At 49.8% G+C, this 20,843-nt stretch overlaps 2 protein-coding genes across 3 annotated transcripts in view; both read left to right on the top strand.

Moving 5' to 3' along the window:
* Nucleotides 1-4,243, top strand: part of LOC130317325 (zinc finger protein 260-like) — a 55,361-nt gene extending 51,118 nt beyond the window's left edge. Inside the window, exon 8 of one of the 2 annotated variants that reach the window (XM_056552834.1) lies at nucleotides 2,752-4,243. In XM_056552834.1, the coding sequence (XP_056408809.1) occupies nucleotides 2,752-3,704 (953 nt within the window). In that variant the 3' untranslated portion in view covers nucleotides 3,705-4,243. Of the gene's footprint in view, nucleotides 1-2,562 lie in introns of both variants that reach the window. The other variant, XM_056552833.1, reaches the window with a different exon arrangement.
* A 13,382-nt stretch (nucleotides 4,244-17,625) lies between these two features.
* LOC130317331 (zinc finger protein 271-like) overlaps nucleotides 17,626-20,843 on the top strand; it is a 59,331-nt gene continuing 56,113 nt past the window's right edge. Inside the window, exons 1-2 of the mRNA XM_056552840.1 lie at nucleotides 17,626-17,907; nucleotides 19,757-19,868. Of these exons, the coding sequence (XP_056408815.1) occupies nucleotides 17,719-17,907; nucleotides 19,757-19,868 (301 nt within the window). The 5' untranslated portion in view covers nucleotides 17,626-17,718. The remainder of the gene's footprint in view (nucleotides 17,908-19,756; nucleotides 19,869-20,843) is intronic.

Below are 20,843 nucleotides of genomic sequence, written 5' to 3' on the forward strand. Positions count from 1 at the left end.
TTGGATCAGGATGAAAATGTCGTAGACCTGAAAATTGAAGTTGTTGAGGATGATGATGATGAAGAAGAAGAAGAAGATGATGAAGAAGAAGAAATGGATGTGAGGAGGGAACAGGTGTGTAAGGAAGAGGACATTCCTACTGATATTAGTCCAGGTGAGTAATAGAAAGGAAGTACCCAGAGGAAAGTGATTGTCCTGGCCCCTATTATATTACTGTTTTCCCCTCTCGTCATGTTGTTACCATTTGTTAGTTGCTCGTTTTATTTCCTTTTTTTTAAACCTTTGAGAGATCGAAATTAAAGAATAATACGGCCCTGTAGGATTCAGCCATAAAGAATGAGAATCTGAACTGCACACGTGACCTAGAGATGATGGGGTATAGAAACCAAAGGGGGGCAGAGAAGGATCCCAGCACCAGAAATATATTAAGCATTAAAGGGGTTCTCCACTGGCTAGGGTTCGGGACTAAATGTTCCGAACAATGTTTTCGCGCTGCGGGGGTCGGCCACACCACCACTTGAAGTCACAGCCACGCCCCCTCAATGAAAGTCAATGGGAGGGGGCGTGACGCCCCCTCCCATTGACTTTCATTGAGTGGGCGTGGCTGTGACATCATGTGGTGGTGTGGCCGACCCCCGCAGCGCGAACACAGCGTTCTTTACATTTGTTCCCGAACGCTGGCCAGTGGAGAACCCCTTTAATGTCACACACAGGAGGAACAGGTTTTGTGGCAATGAGGCCTCGGTTCACATCATCATTGGAGGATCTGCTTTGGGCCTCCGTCACCGATCCTTTATAAATATCTGGACACAGATGCTCCGTATGTTAAAGCTGCGATCGAGCCTCCAAAGTATATGTGGACCTACCTTAAAGGGGAACTAAACCCACAGCCCATCCTTGCACTGTCATCAACCTATTTAAAGGGGTACTCCAATGGAAAAAAATTTTTTTTTTAATCAACTGGTGACATAAAGTTCTACAGATTTGTAAATTAATCAGATCTTAATAGCTGCTGTATGCTCCACAGGAAGTTCTGTAGTTCTTTCCAGTCTGCCCACAGTGTCTACTACTGCCACCTGTGTCTGTCTCAGGAACTGTCCACAGCAGAAACAAATCCCCATAGCAAACCTTTCCAGTTTTAGACAGTTCCTGACATGGACAGAGGTGTCAGCAGAGAGCACTGTGGTCAGACTGGAAAACACTACACAACTTCCTCTAAAGCATACAGCAGCTGATAAGTACTGGAAGGATCAAGATTTTTAAATGGAAGTAATTGACAAATCTGTTTAACTGTTTGGCACCAGTTGATTTAAAAGAAAAAAACGTTTTCCATCGGAGTACCCCTTTAATTGTCTAAATATCAGTCATTAGTTAATCAGTCGTTAGTCAAGAGTTTCCTCTCTTTGCTTGTCACTTAAATGCATGAAGTGAGGGAATGACATCATCCAGCCATCCACTCTGTCTCGGTCCAAATCCCTCTCTGAAAGCAGCCCCCACCCTCATGAGAGACACAGACCATGTGGTTTCTGTCCTGCACTGATGAGTCATGTTCTCTTTAGTGCTGAGAACTGGGAGGTGTGTGCAGCCTCAGCCAGACAGACACTGAATCTCTCTCTCTCTCTGCTTCAAAATGGGTGCTGCTCTCAGAGAGTGAGCTGGACAGCATAGCAGAACTGCAATGATTGCCGGGAGATGTAGGCAAGGGGAGGGGAGGATGGCAAATAATATCAATCAGCCAGAGAAAATACAACAGGGGCCACAGGAGCCATGCATAACAGGCAGGATGGCTTACAGGAAACATGTCCTAGGTGGCAACAAACAAGGAGCTACACAGTGGTCTAAAACTGTGGCCCTCCAGATGTTGCTAAACTTCAACTCCCAGTATGTATGGATGGCCAAAAGCCGATCTGCCTTCTTCAGAGAATCCACACTGTCCCTGAAAGGTAAATCAAGGCTTTCCTCTCATCTCATCCCTTTTTTGCAGTGGTCTTCAAACTGCAGTCCTCCAGCTGCTGCAAAACTTCAACTCCCAGCATGCCCGGACAGCCGTTGGCTGTCCGGGCATGCTGGGAGTTGAAGTTTTGCTACATCTGGAAGGCCGCAGTTTGAGACCACTGCCCTACAACTCTATCGAGCTATAAAAGTGTCACTAAATTAGAAATATGGACCCTTTAGCATCAGGTAACCCCATTATGGGGTATTCCCTTTTCCATAAGATAGGGGCTGACATGCTGATCATTGGGGGTCTGACTGCTGAGGCCCAAAATTGTCCTTGTAATGAATGGTGCACCTGGAAATATTCCCCAGCCCCATAGAGAATGAATTGAGCGCAGGCCGCGCATGCGCAGTGCAACACCATTCATCCTCGGGACAATTTTATCCCTGTTGGAATTGGTGGCGGTCCCAGCAGTTGGACCAATCATTATGTTATCGATAGGGGATAAAATGACAATACCCCTAAGTCATGTGACCTGGAGAATCCTAACACTCATTTCATAAATGCCCCGCTTCGCGTATTTTTCACATACTTTAAGAATTAAAGCTGCTCTACTTTATCTCCAGATGATCACAGCAAACACTCAGGACAAAGCTTCTTCCCATCTTCAGACTTTGAAGGAGACGAGAATAATTTCCCACACGACTATATAGAAGAAAATCAGTTTCTATGTTCTGGATGTGAGAAATGGTTTCCACCGGAATTAAATCTGAAAACTGAAACGAGATCAGAAGAAATCCAACTTCAGTGTTCAGAATGTAGGAAATGTTCAAACCCAAAGTCAGATCTTACTGGACACCAGAGAATCCACACAGGAGAGAAGCCGTTTTCATGTCTGGAATGTAGCCGCAGTTTTACCAAGAAATCACATCTAGATGAACATAAGAAAATCCACACAGGGGAGAAACTGTTCTCTTGTTCCGAATGTGGTAAATCTTTTACCAAGAAATCAAATCTAGTACAACATAAGAAAATCCACACCGGGAAGAAGCCGTATTCCTGCTCTGAATGTGGAAAAAGTTTCACCAAGAAGTATGGTCTAATTAACCATAATTGGACTCACACGGGAGAGAAGCCATTTTCATGTCCCGATTGTGGAAAATCTTTTACCCAGAAATCAGACCTTGCCAAACATCACAGGACTCACACGGGGGAGAAGCCATTTTCATGTTTGGAATGTGGAAAACGCTTTTCCCAGAAATCAGATCTGATTAAACATCAAAAAATCCACACCGGAGAAAAGCCATATTCATGTTCCGAATGTGGGAAAGGTTTTACCATGAGATCGGATCTTATTAAACATCAGAGAACTCACACAGGAGAGAAACCTTTTCCATGTCCCGAATGTGGTAAATCTTTCACCCAGAATTCAGATCTGGTCAAACATTATAGAAGTCACACGGGGGAGCAGCCATATTCCTGTTTGGAATGTGGTAGACGTTTTACCCTAAAATCGGGTCTTGTTAAGCATCAGAGTATCCACACAGGAGAGAAACCGTTTACATGTTCAGAATGTTGGAAATGCTTTTCAAAGAAAACATCTCTCATGAAACATCAGAGAATTCACACAGGGGAGAGGCCATTTCCGTGTTTGGTATGCGGAAAAAGTTTTACCCAGAAATGTGTCCTTGTTAAACATCAAAGGATCCATCAGGAGGCGGAGCTTGGTCCTGAGGTCTTTCAGAATAGAAGTCTCTCCAGTTCTTAAAGGGGTACTCTGCTGCTAGACATCTTATCTCTTATCCAAAGGATAAGATGTCTGATCACGGGGGTCCCCCTTCAATCTCCTGCAGTGGTCGGGATGTCATAGCCACGCCCCCTCCACTCATGTCTATGGGAGGAGCTTGTCTACCGATACGCCCTCTCCCATAGACATGAATGGTGTGACCTCACGAGGGGCGTGGTCATGACGTCACCATCACAGCCTCAAACAAAATGTTTAGAGCGCTGGAGCACCGGAGTGCCCTAAGGGAAACGGACATCGATCTTTGACCCTTGTAATAAACTTTCATGATGAGATGGTTGAGAAGAAAAGGACTGCGCGGTGGAGTCTCAATGTCATCTTAAAGGGGTCATCTACAATCAGCCCCGAGAGCTAGTACAAATATTTTATTACTCTATGCATCCCACAAGTGTTTTTTGGTTTATTTAAGTGCCATGTTTACTGTATATACCTGAAGGAGGTTATAAACGATGCTATCGATTTCTTGTACAGATAAATTATGATCCTGTCGATACCAAATACAGTGTCTGTTATGTTGTGTCCGGATTTAAAGGGGTACTCTGATTCTGCAGAAGCATACAGCATTCATTACCAGTGTGGTCCAGTTCTGAAACCACCAAAAATGAATTTGTTTAGTGAGTTTGCAGTTCCGTCCCCCTAACATTCTCACTCACTAACAACTGAGGGGAGCTGCTGAGACAACACCACACTGACAATAATAAGACTACACAACTTCCTGTCAGATGGGAGAGGGGAGCTGCTGAGACAACACCACACAGACAATAAGAGGACTACAAAACTACCTGTTCAGTGAGAGAGAGGAGCCGGGAAGCTGCCGAGACAAAACCCCACTGAAAAGAAGACTACACAACTTCCTGTCAGGTGAGAGAGAAAAGCCGAGGAGCTGCTGAGACAACACCACACTGACAATAAGAAGACTACACAACTTCCTGTCAGATGGGAGAGAGGAGCCGGGGAGCTGCTGAGACAACACCACACAGACAATAAGAGGACTACAAAACTACCTGTCCAGTGAGAGAGAGGAGCCGGGAAGCTGCTGAGACAAAACCCCACTAAAAAGAAGAAGACTACACAACTTCCTGTCAGGTGAGAGAGAGAGAAGTCGAGGAGCTGCTGAGACAAAACCACACTGAAAATAAGAGGACTACACAGCTTCCTGTCAGGTGAGAGAGAGAGAAGCCGGGGAGCTGCTGAGACAACACCACACTGACAATAAGAGGACAATACAACTTCCTGTCAGATGAGAGAGAGGAGTGGGGGAACTGCTGAGACAAAACCACACTGACAATAAGGACTACACAACTTCCTGTCAGGTGAGAGAGAAGCTGGGGAGCTGCTGAGATAACACCACACTGACAATAAGAGGACTATACAACTTCCTGTCAGGTGAGAGAGAAGCCGGGGAGCTGCTGAGATAACACCACACTGACAATAAGAGGACTATACAACTTCCTGTCAGGTGAGAGAGAAGCCGGGGAGCTGCTGAGACAACACCACACTGACAATAAGAGGACTATACAACTTCCTGTCAAGTAAGAGAGAGGAGCCAGGGAGCTGCTGAGACAACATCACACTAATCATGAGAGGACTACCCAACTTTCTGTCAGGGGTGAATCAAGCAAAAAAAAATAAAAATACTTCAGAAGCCGGTACAGTTTGTGGTAACATGATATTAGAAAGTTTATTCACTTTGTTCAACCAACTGTATGGCTAATTCTTATTGTTGCCCTGTTTTATTTCTAACTGAAATCATTAGGACTCATTATTAATCATCTCCCCTTCTTCAGACTGTAACAATAAAACAAACATTGTGCAGAAGTCAGGGAGTATGTCAGGACACAATGGGTTAAACAGGCACGGACCAAGGAGTAATCACAAAACACAGAGAATGAACAAACAGAAACATAAAGGGATGTCAGACAGGCCAAGTCAAAACCAAGATAGCAGCGAAGTACAGAATCAGAAAGCAAGAGAGTAGTCAGGTCACAAGCCAATGTAATATGCAGATACACAGGTATACAGCAGAAATGAGCCAGTAACAAGGAAGAACCTCTATCACAGGCAATGTATGGAGGACAGACTGAGATTTAAATAGCCCGCCCAAGGAGGGTTTGGAGGAAGAGGTCAGATACAAAGCAAGCTGCCTTTAAGGCCAACAAAAGGCGGCCTGGATTGTGGGGAATGACCCCCACTCTGCACTTGGTCATTCCCAGTAAGAGACGTCCCGGATTGGCCTTCCAGCCATACTACGGCCACAGTGTCAGTCTGCATCGCAGCACAGACACTGAATAATACCGACTCTTACTGTGGATGATGACATCGTCCAGATAAGCTGAGGCACATCGACGATATGTTCGGAGTACAATGTCCATTAACGTTTGGAACATAGCGGGAGCGCCATGTAAACCAAAGGGTAACACCTTGTACTGGAACAAACCTGGTGTGACAAAGGCTGTTTTCTCTTTGGCAGCCTCCGTCAAGGGCACCTGCCAGTACCCTTTGGTGAGGTCCAAAACAGAAAAGTAACGCGCTCGTCCCGGCTTCTCAATAAGCTCATCTCGAGGCATGGGATACGCATCAAACTTGGAAACTTCATTCAGTTTGCGGAAATCGTTACAGAACTGTAACGTAGCGTCTGGTTTGGGTATTAAGACTATCGGACTGGCCCACTCACTTTTTGATTCTTCGATGACATCCAGTTTTAACATCTGTTGCACTTCTTCTGAAATGACTTCTCGCCGCGACTCAGGTAACCGGTATGGTTTCAACCGTATGTACGTAAGTACGTCCAGGAAGGTCTGAGAAGACATCAGTGTTACTACTAACGAACTCCCTGGCCTCCTGATTCTGTGCAGAGGAAAGGCTGTCAGCAATCCTTACTGTGGCCGCCTCGCACCAGACTGAGGGACGGGAAACTCCGCCACTAACAAACCTGCCCGGGGGCTCCACCCCTAACAAACCTGGCCGGGGGCTCCACCCGTAACAAACCTGGCCGGGGGCTCCACCCTTAACAAACCTGGCCGGGGACTCCACCCGTAACAAACCTGTCCGGGGGCTCCACCCAAAACAAACCTGGCCAGGGGCTCCACCCCTAACAAACCTGGCCGGGGGCTCCACCCGTAACAAACCTGGCCGGGGGCTCCACCCCTAACAAACCTGGCCGGGGGCTCCACCCATAACAAACCTGGCCGGGGGCTCCACCCGTAACAAACCTGGCCGGGGGCTCCACCCGTAACAAACCTGGCCGGGGACTCCACCCGTAACAAACCTGGCCGGGGACTCTACCCGTAACAAACCTGGCCGGGGGCTCCACCCCTAACAAACCTGGCCGGGGGCTCCACCCCTAACAAACCTGGCCGGGGGCTCCACCCGTAACAAACCTGGCCGGGGGCTCCACCCGTAACAAACCTGGCCGGGGACTCTACCCGTAACAAACCTGGCCGGGGACTCTACCCGTAACAAACCTGGCCGGGGACTCTACCCGTAACAAACCTGGCCGGGGACTCCACCCGTAACAAACCTGGCCGGGGGCTCCACCCAAAACAAACCTGGCCGGGGGCTCCACCCGTAACAAACCTGGCCGGGGGCTCCACCCGTAACAAACCTGGCCGGGGGCTCCACCCCTAACAAACCTGGCCGGGGGCTCCACCCCTAACAAACCTGGCCGGGGGCTCCACCCCTAACAAACCTGGCCGGGGGCTCCACCCCTAACAAACCTGGCTCGGGGCTCCACCCCTAACAAACCTGGCCGGGGGCTCCACCCCTAACAAACCTGGCCGGGGGCTCCACCCCTAACAAACCTGGCCGGGGGCTCCACCCCTAACAAACCTGGCCGGGGGCTCCACCCATAACAAACCTGGCCGGGGGCTCCACCCATAACAAACCTGGCCGGGGGCTGTCATCCACACTAGTCTCCCTATCTTTCCAAGGTTTTGGCTGGTTTACATGGTACACTTGCTTTGGGTTCCTTCGCCCGGGCTGGTGTACCCTGTACGTCACTTCCCCTACTTTTTCGATCACTTCGTAAGGACTCTGCCACCTAGCCAGAAACTTACTGTTGACGGTTGGTACCAGAACCAGAACCCGATCTGCCGGGTTAAAATTCCGTAACCGAGCCTGGCGATTATAAACTCTACTCTGGGCTCGCTGAGCTGCCTCCATATGTTCTCTAACCAAGGGCAACACTGTTTCCATCCGTTCCGGCAACTGAGTGAAATACTCAACTTTAAGTCCCCGTGTATGCACAAGACTCCAGCTTGTCGGCCCATATACTCAGTAGGCAGCACCAGGTTGGACCTCACCAAAGTCACCATGCTACATGAGTCTATTAGTGCCACCACGATAATATCTCCCACCTTTACCGGGCAGAGGTGACCAGAGTCCCCGGGCCTGGGGACACCGGTGGCACACAGTCTCTGGGCATACAGGGACAGGCGGAGAGCATAGTTGGTGTAAATAGGTTCTTCCCGCTGGGGACAATTAGCCCTAACATGTTCCGGTTCCTGACACCAACACAGCAACGGGGCGGGGCCTTTGGGGAACACCTGCCGGGGACCTTTAGGGCTTTCCAGCCGCCTGGGTAAGGGTTGGGACCTCCTGGGTTTAACTGCCCCCTCCTGCAGTTTCATGGTGGCATCGTAACTTTCTACCAGGTCTACCATCCTAAGTTCATTGCTAGGGGACACTTGGCCAATCCAGCTCTGGAGGGAGTGAGGCGGAGCCCTCCAGAACATATCAGCCAGGAGATGGTCCAGCATTGCAGTGGGACTCGATACCTCCGGCTGCAGCCATTTTTGCAGGTGTTGCAACACGTCTGGCAGGCTCAGCCGGTTTATATTCCCACTGACATACCCGCTGGGCCCGGACCCACACATTTACCTCCAGTCTTGCCAGGATCTCACCCTTGACGACATCATAGTCAGCAACCTGGTCGTCGGACAAGTCAAAGTATGCCTGCTGGGGCCCAGATGCCAGGAACGGAGCGATGACCTCAGCCCACTGATCTCGGGGTAACATTTCCCTCGTGGCCACTTTCTCAAAGACCGCCAGGTAGGTCTCAACATCAATCGAGGGGGTCATCTTGGGGATCACCGTCCGCAAGGCTTTCCGGGCATCAGGGGCGGCCCGGGTTGTCACTGCAGCTTGTAGCGCCATCACGTGCTGTAACAGCAGCTGGTTGGTTTCCTGCTGGTTCTTGTTGGACTCCTTAGGTGTTAGTTCACACCTATATTCCATGCCATGCGGCATCAAGCAAGTCTTTTCCAGGCCTCCAGGAAGTCTGCTCACCAGCTTCCAAACATGGAGCAAACGCAGGGAAGAGTCCAGCAGGGAAGAGTCCAGCAGGGAAGAGTCCAGCAGGGAAGAGTCCAGCAGGGAAGAGTCCAGCAGGGAAGAGTCCACCTCACCGAGCTCCAACATGCAAATCCCCCTCCGCTGGTTGAGCAGGCTGCCTTTAAGGCCAACAAAAGACGGCCTGGAATGTGGGGACCCCCACCCTGCACGTGACCATTCCCAGTAAGAGCCGTCCCGGATTGGTCTTCCAGCCATACTACGGCCACAGTGTCAGTCAGTACCGCAGCACAGACACCGAATAATACCGACTCTTACTTCACCAAGACCAGGAGCCTCGGGGACATATATCACCCACCATACCCTTCACCTTCTCACAATATATATATATATATCCTCCCATAGTGAATGTATAACAGTTTATACTCTGCCCCCAGTAAACCACACAGTACAGTGCGGAGCCGTGTATATATACAGTGTACAGTGCAGAGCCATGTGTATATACAGTGTACGGTGCGGAGTCATGTGTGTATATACGGTGTACGGTGCGGAGCCGTGTGTGTATACAGTGTACGGTGCGGAGCCGTGTGTATATACATTGTACGGTGCGGAGCCGTGTGTGTATACAGTGTACGGTGCGGAGCCGTGTGTGTATACAGTGTACGGTGCGGAGCCGTGTGTGTATACAGTGTACGGTGCGGAGCCGTGTGTGTATACAGTGTACGGTGCGGAGCCGTGTGTGTATACAGTGTACGGTGCGGAGCCATGTGTATATACAGTGTACGGTGCAGAGCCATGTGTGTATACAGTGTACGGTGCGGAGCCGTGTGTGTATATACAGTGTACAGTGCGGAGCCGTGTATATATACAGTGTACAGTGTGGAGCCGTGTGTATATACAGTGTACGGTGCGGAGCCGTGTGTGTATACAGTGTACTGTGCGGAGCCGTGTGTGTATACAGTGTACTGTGCGGAGCCGTGTCTATACAGTGTACGGTGCGGAGCCGTGTGTGTATACAGTGTACGGTGCGGAGCCGTGTGTGTATACAGTGTACGGTGCGGAGCCGTGTGTATATACAGTGTACAGTGCGGAGCCGTGTGTCTATACAGTGTACGGTGCGGAGCCGTGTGTGTATACAGTGTACGGTGCGGAGCCGTGTGTGTATACAGTGTACAGTGCGGAGCCGTGTATATATACAGTGTACAGTGTGGAGCCGTGTGTATATACAGTGTACAGTGCGGAGCCGTGTGTATATACAGTGTACAGTGCGGAGCCGTGTGTATATACAGTGTACGGTGCGGAGCCGTGTGTATACAGTGTACGGTGCGGAGCCGTGTGTGTATACAGTGTACGGTGCGGAGCCGTGTGTATATACAGTGTACGGTGCGGAGCCGTGTGTGTATACAGTGTACGGTGCGGAGCCGTGTGTGTATACAGTGTACGGTGCGGAGCCGTGTGTGTATACAGTGTACGGTGCGGAGCCGTGTGTGTATACAGTGTACGGTGCGGGGCCGTGTGTGTATACAGTGTACGGTGCGGGGCCGTGTGTGTATACAGTGTACGGTGCGGAGCCGTGTGTGTATACAGTGTACGGTGCGGAGCCGTGTGTATACAGTGTACGGTGCGGAGCCGTGTGTGTATACAGTGTACGGTGCGGAGCCGTGTGTGTATACAGTGTACGGTGCGGAGCCGTGTGTGTATACAGTGTACGGTGCGGAGCCGTGTGTGTATACAGTGTACGGTGCGGAGCCGTGTGTGTATACAGTGTACGGTGCGGAGCCGTGTGTGTATACAGTGTACGGTGCGGGGCCGTGTGTGTATACAGTGTACGGTGCGGGGCCGTGTGTGTATAAAGTGTACGGTGCGGAGCCGTGTGTGTATACAGTGTACGGTGCGGGGCCGTGTGTGTATACAGTGTACGGTGCGGAGCCGTGTGTGTATACAGTGTACGGTGCGGAGCCGTGTGTGTATACAGTGTACGGTGCGGAGCCGTGTGTGTATACTGTGTACGGTGCGGAGCCGTGTGTATACAGTGTACGGTGCGGAGCCGTGTGTATATACAGTGTACGGTGCGGAGCCGTGTGTATATACAGTGTACGGTGCGGAGCCGCGTGTGTATATACAGTGTACGGTGCGGAGCCGCGTGTGTATACAGTGTACGGTGCGGAGCCATGTGTGTGTATATACAGTGTACGGTGCAGAGCCGTGTGTGTATACAGTGTACGGTGCGGAGCCGTGTGTGTATACAGTGTACGGTGCGGAGCCGTGTGTGTATACAGTGTACGGTGCGGAGCCGTGTGTATATACAGTGTACGGTGCGGAGCCGTGTGTGTATACTGTGTACGGTGCGGAGCCGCGTGTGTATACAGTGTACGGTGCGGAGCCGCGTGTGTATACAGTGTACGGTGCGGAGCCGCGTGTGTATACAGTGTTCGGTGCGGAGCCGCGTGTGTATACAGTGTACGGTGCGGAGCCGCGTGTGTATACAGCGTACGGTGCGGAGCCGTGTGTATACAGCGTACGGTGCGGAGCCGTGTGTATATACAGCGTACGGTGCGGAGCCGTGTGTGTATATACAGTGTACGGTGCGGAGCCGTGTGTGTATACAGTGTACGGTGCGGAGCCGTGTGTATACAGTGTACGGTGCGGAGCCCTGTGTGTATATACAGTGTACGGTGCGGAGCCGTGTGTGTATACAGTGTACGGTGCGGAGCCGTGTGTGTATACAGTGTACGGTGCGGAGCCGTGTGTATATACAATGTACGGTGCGGAGCCGTGTGTGTATACAGTGTACGGTGCGGAGCCGTGTGTATATACAGTGTACGGTGCGGAGCCGCGTGTATATACAGTGTACGGTGCGGAGCCGTGTGTATACAGTGTACTGTGCGGAGCCGTGTGTGTATACAGTGTACGGTGCGGAGCCGTGTGTGTATACAGTGTACGGTGCGGAGCCGTGTGTGTATATACAGTGTACGGTGCGGAGCCGTGTGTGTATACAGTGTACGGTGCGGAGCCGTGTGTGTATACAGTGTACGGTGCGGAGCCGTGTGTGTATACAGTGTACGGTGCGGAGCCGTGTGTGTGTATACAGTGTACGGTGCGGAGCCGTGTGTATATACAGTGTACGGTGTGGAGCCGTGTGTGTATACAGTGTACGGTGCGGAGCCGTGTGTGTATATACAGTGTACAGTGCAGAGCCGTGTGTATATACAGTGTACGGTGCGGAGCCGTGTGTGTATACAGTGTACGGTGCGGAGCCGTGTGTGTATACAGTGTACGGTGCGGAGCCGTGTGTGTATACAGTGTACGGTGCGGAGCCGTGTGTGTATAGTGTACGGTGCGGAGCCGTGTGTGTATACAGTGTACGGTGCGGAGCCGTGTGTGTATATACAGTGTACGGTGCGGAGCCGTGTGTGTATACAGTGTACGGTGCGGAGCCGTGTGTGTATACAGTGTACAGTGCAGAGCCGTGTGTATATACAGTGTACGGTGCGGAGCCGTGTGTGTATACAGTGTACGGTGCGGAGCCGTGTGTGTATACAGTGTACGGTGCGGAGCCGTGTGTATACAGTGTACGGTGCGGAGCCGTGTGTATATACAGTGTACGGTGTGGAGCCGTGTGTGTATATACAGTGTACGGTGCGGAGCCGTGTGTATATACAGTGTACGGTGTGGAGCCGTGTGTATACAGTGTACGGTGCGGAGCCGTGTGTGTATATACAGTGTACGGTGCGGAGCCGTGTGTGTATACAGTGTACGGTGCGGAGCCGTGTGTGTATACAGTGTACAGTGCAGAGCCGTGTGTATATACAGTGTACGGTGCGGAGCCGTGTGTGTATACAGTGTACGGTGCGGAGCCGTGTGTGTATACAGTGTACGGTGCGGAGCCGTGTGTGTATACAGTGTACGGTGCGGAGCCGTGTGTGTATATACAGTGTACGGTGCGGAGCCGTGTGTGTATATACAGTGTACGGTGCGGAGCCGTGTGTGTATATACAGTGTACGGTGCGGAGCCGTGTGTATATACAGTGTACGGTGCGGAGCCGTGTGTATACAGTGTACGGTGCGGAGCCGTGTGTGTATATACAGTGTACGGTGCGGAGCCGTGTGTATACAGTGTACGGTGCGGAGCCGTGTGTATATACAGTGTACGGTGCGGAGCCGTGTGTATATACAGTGTACGGTGCGGAGCCGTGTGTATATACAGTGTACGGTGCGGAGCCGTGTGTGTATACAGTGTACGGTGCGGAGCCGTGTGTGTATACAGTGCACGGTGCGGAGCCGTATTGTCTGGATTCCTGGAAGGAGCGGTCACATGACCCGGCCTGACTCCTCCCACACACATGAGCGGTCACATGGCCCAGCCTGACTCCTCCCACACACATGAGCGATCACATGGCCCAGCCTGACTCCTCCCACACACATGACCGGCCACATGGCCCAGCCTGACTCCTCCCACACACATGACTGGTCACATGACCTAGCCTGACTCCTCCCACACACATGAGCAGTCACATGGCCCAGCCTGACTCCTCCCACACACAAGACCAGTCACATGGCACAGCCTGACTCCTCCCACACACATGACCAGTCACATGGCCCAGCCTGACTCCTCCCACACACAAGACCAGTCACATGGCACAGCCTGACTCCTCCCACACACATGACCAGTCACATGGCCCAGCCTGACTCCTCCCACACACAAGACCAGTCACATGGCACAGCCTGACTCCTCCCACACACATGACCAGTCACATGGCCCAGCCTGACTCCTCCCACACACATGAGCGGTCACATGGCCATGACATCATCACAGGTCCTTCAGCCTCCAGGATGTAACATCTTGCTCCTGGTTATTGTGGGACTTGTAGTTCTTTATACACCTGTACACAATGCACACAGGGGCTTTATAGAGGGGACAGGACGCCCCCCGAATATATCCTGAAGAGAAGGAAAACTCCAGCGCCGTATATATAGGATCTATAGAGGAATGTCACCGACCACCGAGAGGATCCTAGAGCTCAGCCTGGAGATCATCTACCTGCTGACCGGAGAGGTGAGGGATTGTGGGAAATGGTCACATGACCTCTTATCTCTAGGGATAATACAGGACATGACCGGAGAGGTGAGGGATTGTGGGAAATGGTCACATGACCTCTTATCTCTAGGGATAATACAGGACATGACCGGAGAGGTGAGGGGTCTGTATATAGGGATATTTATCGGGGTCTCTCCATACTCAGGATTACACAGTAGTGAAGAAGACATCTGGAGAGTGTGTGGCCCCCAGCAGGTCAGGAGGATGGAGCAGGGCCCGGGGCCCCATCACGGAGCCTCCACCTCCCTCACTGATACCTGAGAGGAACAATGAGCAGAAGATCCTAGAACTCACCCACAAGATGATGGAGCTGCTGACTGGAGAGGTGAGCGCTGCTGGGAATGCTGGGACATTATACAGGAACACAAGGGATGATGGGTCTGGATGATGACTGGATCATTGTGTGTGTCAGGTTCCTATAAGGTGTCAGGATGTCACTGTCTATTTCTCCATGGAGGAGTGGGAGTATATAGAAGGACACAAGGATCTGTACCAGGACATAGTCATGATGGAGGACCACCGGGTAAGATATATTTATTATAGACCACCTGCCCCGAACATCACCACTGGGTAAGATATATTTATTATAGACCACCGGCCCAGAACATCACCACCGGGTAAGATATATTTATTATAGACCACCGGCCCCGAACATCACCACTGGGTAAGATATATTTATTATAGACCACCTGCCCCGAACATCACCACTGGGTAAGATATATTTATTATAGACCACCGGCCCCGAACATCACCACCGGGTAAGATATATTTATTATAGACCACCGGCCACGAACATCACCACTGGGTAAGATATATTTATTATAGACCACCGGCCCCGAACATCACCACCGGGTAAGATATATTTATTATAGACCACCGGCCCCAAACATCACCACCGGGTAAGATATATTTATTATAGACCACCGGCCCCGAACATCACCACTGGGTAAGATATATTTATTATAGACCACCGGCCCCGAACATCACCACCGGGTAAGATATATTTATTATAGACCACCGGCCCCGAACATCACCACTGGGTAAGATATATTTATTATAGACCACCACCCCAGAACATCACCACTGGGTAAGATATATTTATTATAGACCACCACCCCAGAACATCACCACTGGGTAAGATATATTTATTATAGACCACCGGCCCCGAACATCACCACTGGGTAAGATATATTTATTATAGACCACCGGCCCCGAACATCACCACTGGGTAAGATATATTTATTATAGACCACCGGCCCCGAACATCACCACTGGGTAAGATATATTTATTATAGACCACCGGCCCCCAACATCACCACTGGGTAAGATATATTTATTATAGACCACCGGCCCCCAACATCACCACTGGGTAAGATATATTTATTATAGACCACCGGCCCCCAACATCACCACCGGGTAAGATATATTTATTATAGACCACCGGCCCCCAACATCACCACCGGGTAAGATATATTTATTATAAACCACCAGCCCCGAACATCACCACCGGGTAAGATATATTTATTATAGACCACCGGCCCCCAACATCACCACCGGGTAAGATATATTTATTATAGACCACCGGCCCCGAACATCACCACTGGGTAAGATATATTTATTATAGACCACCGGCCCCGAACATCACCACTGGGTATGATATATTTATTATAGACCACCGGCCCCGAACATCACCACCGGGTAAGATATATTTATTATAGACCACCGGCCCCCAACATCACCACTGGGTAAGATATATTTATTATAGACCACCGGCCCCCAACATCACCACTGGGTAAGATATATTTATTATAGACCACCGGCCCCCAACATCACCACTGGGTAAGATATATTTATTATAGACCACCGGCCCCGAACATCACCACTGGGTAAGATATATTTATTATAGACCACCGGCCCCGAACATCACCACTGGGTAAGATATATTTATTATAGACCACCGGCCCCGAACATCACCACCGGGTAAGATATATTTATTATAGACCACCGGCCCCGAACATCACCACTGGGTAAGATATATTTATTATAGACCACCGTCCCCCAACATCACCACTGGGTAAGATATATTTATTATAGACCACCGTCCCCGAACATCACCACCGGGTAAGATATATTTATTATACACCACCGGCCCCGAACATCACCACTGGGTAAGATATATTTATTATAGACCACCGGCCCCGAACATCACCACCGGGTAAGATATATTTATTATAGACCACCGGCCCCGAACATCACCACCGGGTAAGATATATTTATTATAGACCACCGGCCCCGAACATCACCACCGGGTAAGATATATTTATTATAGACCACCGGCCCCGAACATCACCACTGAGTAAGATATATTTATTATAGACCACCGGCCCCCAACATCACCACCGGGTAAGATATATTTATTATACACCACCGGCCCCGAACATCACCACTGGGTAAGATATATATTTTTTATAGACCACCGGCCCCGAACATCACCACTGGGTAAGATATATATTTTTTATAGACCACCAGCCCCGAACATCACCAGGAAAGATATATTTATTATAGACCACCGGCCCCCAACATCACCACTGGGTAAGATATATTTATTATACACCACCGGCCCCCAACATCATAGGGTAAGATATATTTATTATAGACCACCGGCCCCTGACATCACCACTGGGTAAGATATATTTATTATAGACCACCGGCCCCCAACATCACCACTGGGTAAGATATATTTATTATAGACCACCGGCCCCTGACATCACCACCGGGTAAGATATATTTATTATAGACCACCGGCCCCTGACATCACCACCGGGTAAGATATATTTATTATAGACCACCGGCCCCAAACATCATAGGGTAAGATATATTTATTATAGACCACCGGCCCCTGACATCACCACTGGGTAAGATATATTTATTATAGACCACCGGCCCCCAACATCACCACTGGGTAAGATATATTTATTATAGACCACCGGCCCCTGACATCACCACCGGGTAAGATATATTTATTATAGACCACCGGCCCCGAACATCACCACCGGGTAAGATATATTTATTATAGACCACCGGCCCCGAACATCACCACTGGGTAAGATATATTTATTATAGACCACCGGCCCCCAACATCACCACCGGGTAAGATATATTTATTATACACCACCGGCCCCGAACATCACCACTGGGTAAGATATATATTTTTTATAGACCACCGGCCCCGAACATCACCACTGGGTAAGATATATATTTTTTATAGACCACCGGCCCCGAACATCACCAGGAAAGATATATTTATTATAGACCACCGGCCCCCAACATCACCACTGGGTAAGATATATTTATTATACACCACCGGCCCCCAACATCATCACTGGGCAAGATATATTTATTATAGACCACCGGCCCCAAACATCATAGGGTAAGATATATTTATTATAGACCACCGGCCCCTGACATCACCACTGGGTAAGATATATTTATTATATACCACCGGCCCCCAACATCACCACTGGGTAAGATATATTTATTATAGACCACCGGCCCCTGACATCACCACTGGGTAAGAGGAGACTCTCATTGATGGTAAAGGAGAGAGCAGTATTGGGGCCCCTAGATCCCCCATCATCTGATCATCTACACAATATATTCAGTCACTGTGTGTCTCCTACAGATGGATCCAGGAAGAGGAACCCACCAGAGAGATGTCCTGCTCCTCTGCATTCCCAGAACTGTCCGGGGGGAGATGACAATGTCCTAGAGGATGATCAGGTAGATGGAGAGGACAATGTCCTACAGGATGATCAGGTAGATGGAGAGGACAATGTCCTACAGGATGATCAGGTAGATGGAGAGGACAATGTCCTACAGGATGATCAGGTAGATGGAGAGGACAATGTCCTACAGGATGATCAGGTAGAGAGGACAATGTCCTACAGGATGATCAGTTAGAGAGGACAATGTCCTACAGGATGATCAGGTAGATGGAGAGGACAATGTCCTACAGGATGATCGGGTAGATGGAGAGGACAATGTCCTACAGGATGATCAGGTAGATGGAGAGGACAATGTCCTACAGGATGATCAGGTAGATGGAGAGGACAATGTCCTACAGGATGATCAGGTAGATGGACAGGACAATGTCCTACAGGATGATCAGGTAGATGGAGATGACAATGTCCTACAGGATGATCAGGTAGATGGAGAGGACAATGTCCTACAGGATGATCAGGTAGATGGAGAGGATAATGTCCTACAGGATGATCAGGTAGAGAGGACAATGTCCTACAGGATGATCAGGTAGATGGAGATGACAATGTCCTACAGGATGATCAGGTAGATGGAGAGGACAATGTCCTACAGGATGATCAGGTAGATGGAGAGGACAATGTCCTACAGGATGATCAGGTAGATGGAGAGGACAATGTCCTACAGGATGATCAGGTAGAGAGGACAATGTCCTACAGGATGATCAGGTAGATGGAGAGGACAATGTCCTACAGGATGATCAGGTAGAGAGGACAATGTCCTACAGGATGATCAGGTAGATGGAGAGGACAATGTCCTACAGGATGATCAGGTAGATGGAGAGGACAATGTCCTACAGGATGATCAGGTAGAGAGGACAATGTCCTAGAGGATGATCAGGTAGAGAGGACAATGTCCTACAGGATGATCAGGTAGAGAGGACAATGTCCTACAGGATGATCAGGTAGATGGAGAGGACAATGTCCTACAGGATGATCGGGTAGATGGAGAGGACAATGTCCTACAGGATGATCAGGTAGATGGAGAGAACAATGTCCTACAGGATGATCAGGTAGAGAGGACAATGTCCTACAGGATGATCAGGTAGATGGAGAGGACAATGTCCTACAGGATGATCAGGTAGATGGAGAGGACAATGTCCTACAGGATGATCAGGTAGATGGAGAGGACAATGTCCTACAGGATGATCAGGTAGATGGAGAGGACAATGTCCTACAGGATGATCAGGTAGAGAGGACAATGTCCTACAGGATGATCAGGTAGATGGAGAGGACAATGTCCTACAGGATGATCAGGTAGATGGAGAGGACAATGTCCTACAGGATGATCAGGTAGATGGAGAGGATAATGTCCTACAGGATGATCAGGTAGATGGAGAGGACAATGTCCTACAGGATGATCAGGTAGATGGAGATGACAATGTCCTACAGGATGATCAGGTAGAGAGGACAATGTCCTACAGGATGATCAGGTAGATGGAGAGGACAATGTCCTACAGGATGATCAGGTAGATGGAGAGGACAATGTCCTACAGGATGATCAGGTAGAGAGGACAATGTCCTACAGGATGATCAGGTAGATGGAGAGGACAATGTCCTACAGGATGATCAGGTAGAGAGGACAATGTCCTACAGGATGATCAGGTAGATGGAGAGGACAATGTCCTACAGGATGATCAGGTAGATGGAGAGGACAATGTCCTACAGGATGATCAGGTAGATGGAGAGGACAATGTCCTACAGGATGATCACATAGATGGTCGGGGTTGTCATGGACGATTTGTGTCATTATTTTCTTGTTTCCATAAATCGGAATTATTATAGTTTATTATTTGGTTCATATTTTGGATCAGGATGAAAATCTCTTAGACCTTAAAATTGAAGTTGTCGAAGAAGAAGAAGAAATGGATGTGAGGAGGGATCGGCCGTGTAAGGAAGAGGACATTCCTACTGATATTAGTCCAGGTGAGTAATAGAAAGGAAGTACCCGGAGGAATGTGATTCTCCTCCTCCTCCCTCTCTATCTATAGCTTATAAAATATCTGCTGGGCTGGAGTGTCTGGTCCGGTGGATATCACAGGAGATCCTCACATTATGAACATACATTCATTTTTAACTAATATAAAATATATATATATACTGTATTTATCGGCGTATAACACACATTTTTTAGGCTAAAGTCTACCTGCATAAGCCGCTGCAGTTCAATGATTTATAGCGGGTGCTTTAAATCAATGAAATGCAGCGGCTTTTGCAGGTCCAGAGACCGACAGTGCTGCCCGATTCTCTGCCCCTGCCTATCTTGGGGTCCAGAGACTGCCGGCGCCGCTGCCCCATTGCCTCCCCCATCCCCAGTTTTTCTGACCCCGCAGAAGCCCCCAGGAAAGGCAGGAGGAGAGAGGCCGTTGCTGCCCGCTTCCCTCCCACTGCCTTTCCTGGGGTCTAGAGCCCTGCCGCCGCCGCTTCTCTCCCCCTGGCTATCGGCGCCGCTGCCCCATTGCCTCCCCCATCCCCGGTTTTATAATTACCTGTTGCCGGGGTCGGGTCCGCGCTGCTTCTGGCTCCGGTGTGGCGTCTCCTGCGTCGTTGCTATGCGCTGCGATACGCAATGACGAGTGACGTCGCATTGAAGACGTCACTCGTCATTGCGTATCGCAGCGCAGAGCAACGACACAGGAGACGCGACACCGGAGCTAGAAGCAGCGCGGACCCCGGCAACAGGTAATTATAAAACTGGGGATGGGGGAGGTAATGGGGCAGCGGCGGCGGCAGTCTCTGGATAACAGGGGGAGAGAAACAGCGGCAGCCGGACTCTAGACCCCAGGAAAGGTGGGGGGAGAGAAGAAGGCAGTGACGGCGGTCTCTGACCCCACAACAGTCTATCAGGTTATACACACACACGCACCCTCATTTTACCTAGGATATTTGGGCAAAAACTTT

The sequence above is a fragment of the Hyla sarda genome, unplaced genomic scaffold (assembly GCF_029499605.1).
Source record: "Hyla sarda isolate aHylSar1 unplaced genomic scaffold, aHylSar1.hap1 scaffold_199, whole genome shotgun sequence".
Classification (NCBI taxonomy): domain Eukaryota; kingdom Metazoa; phylum Chordata; class Amphibia; order Anura; family Hylidae; genus Hyla; species Hyla sarda.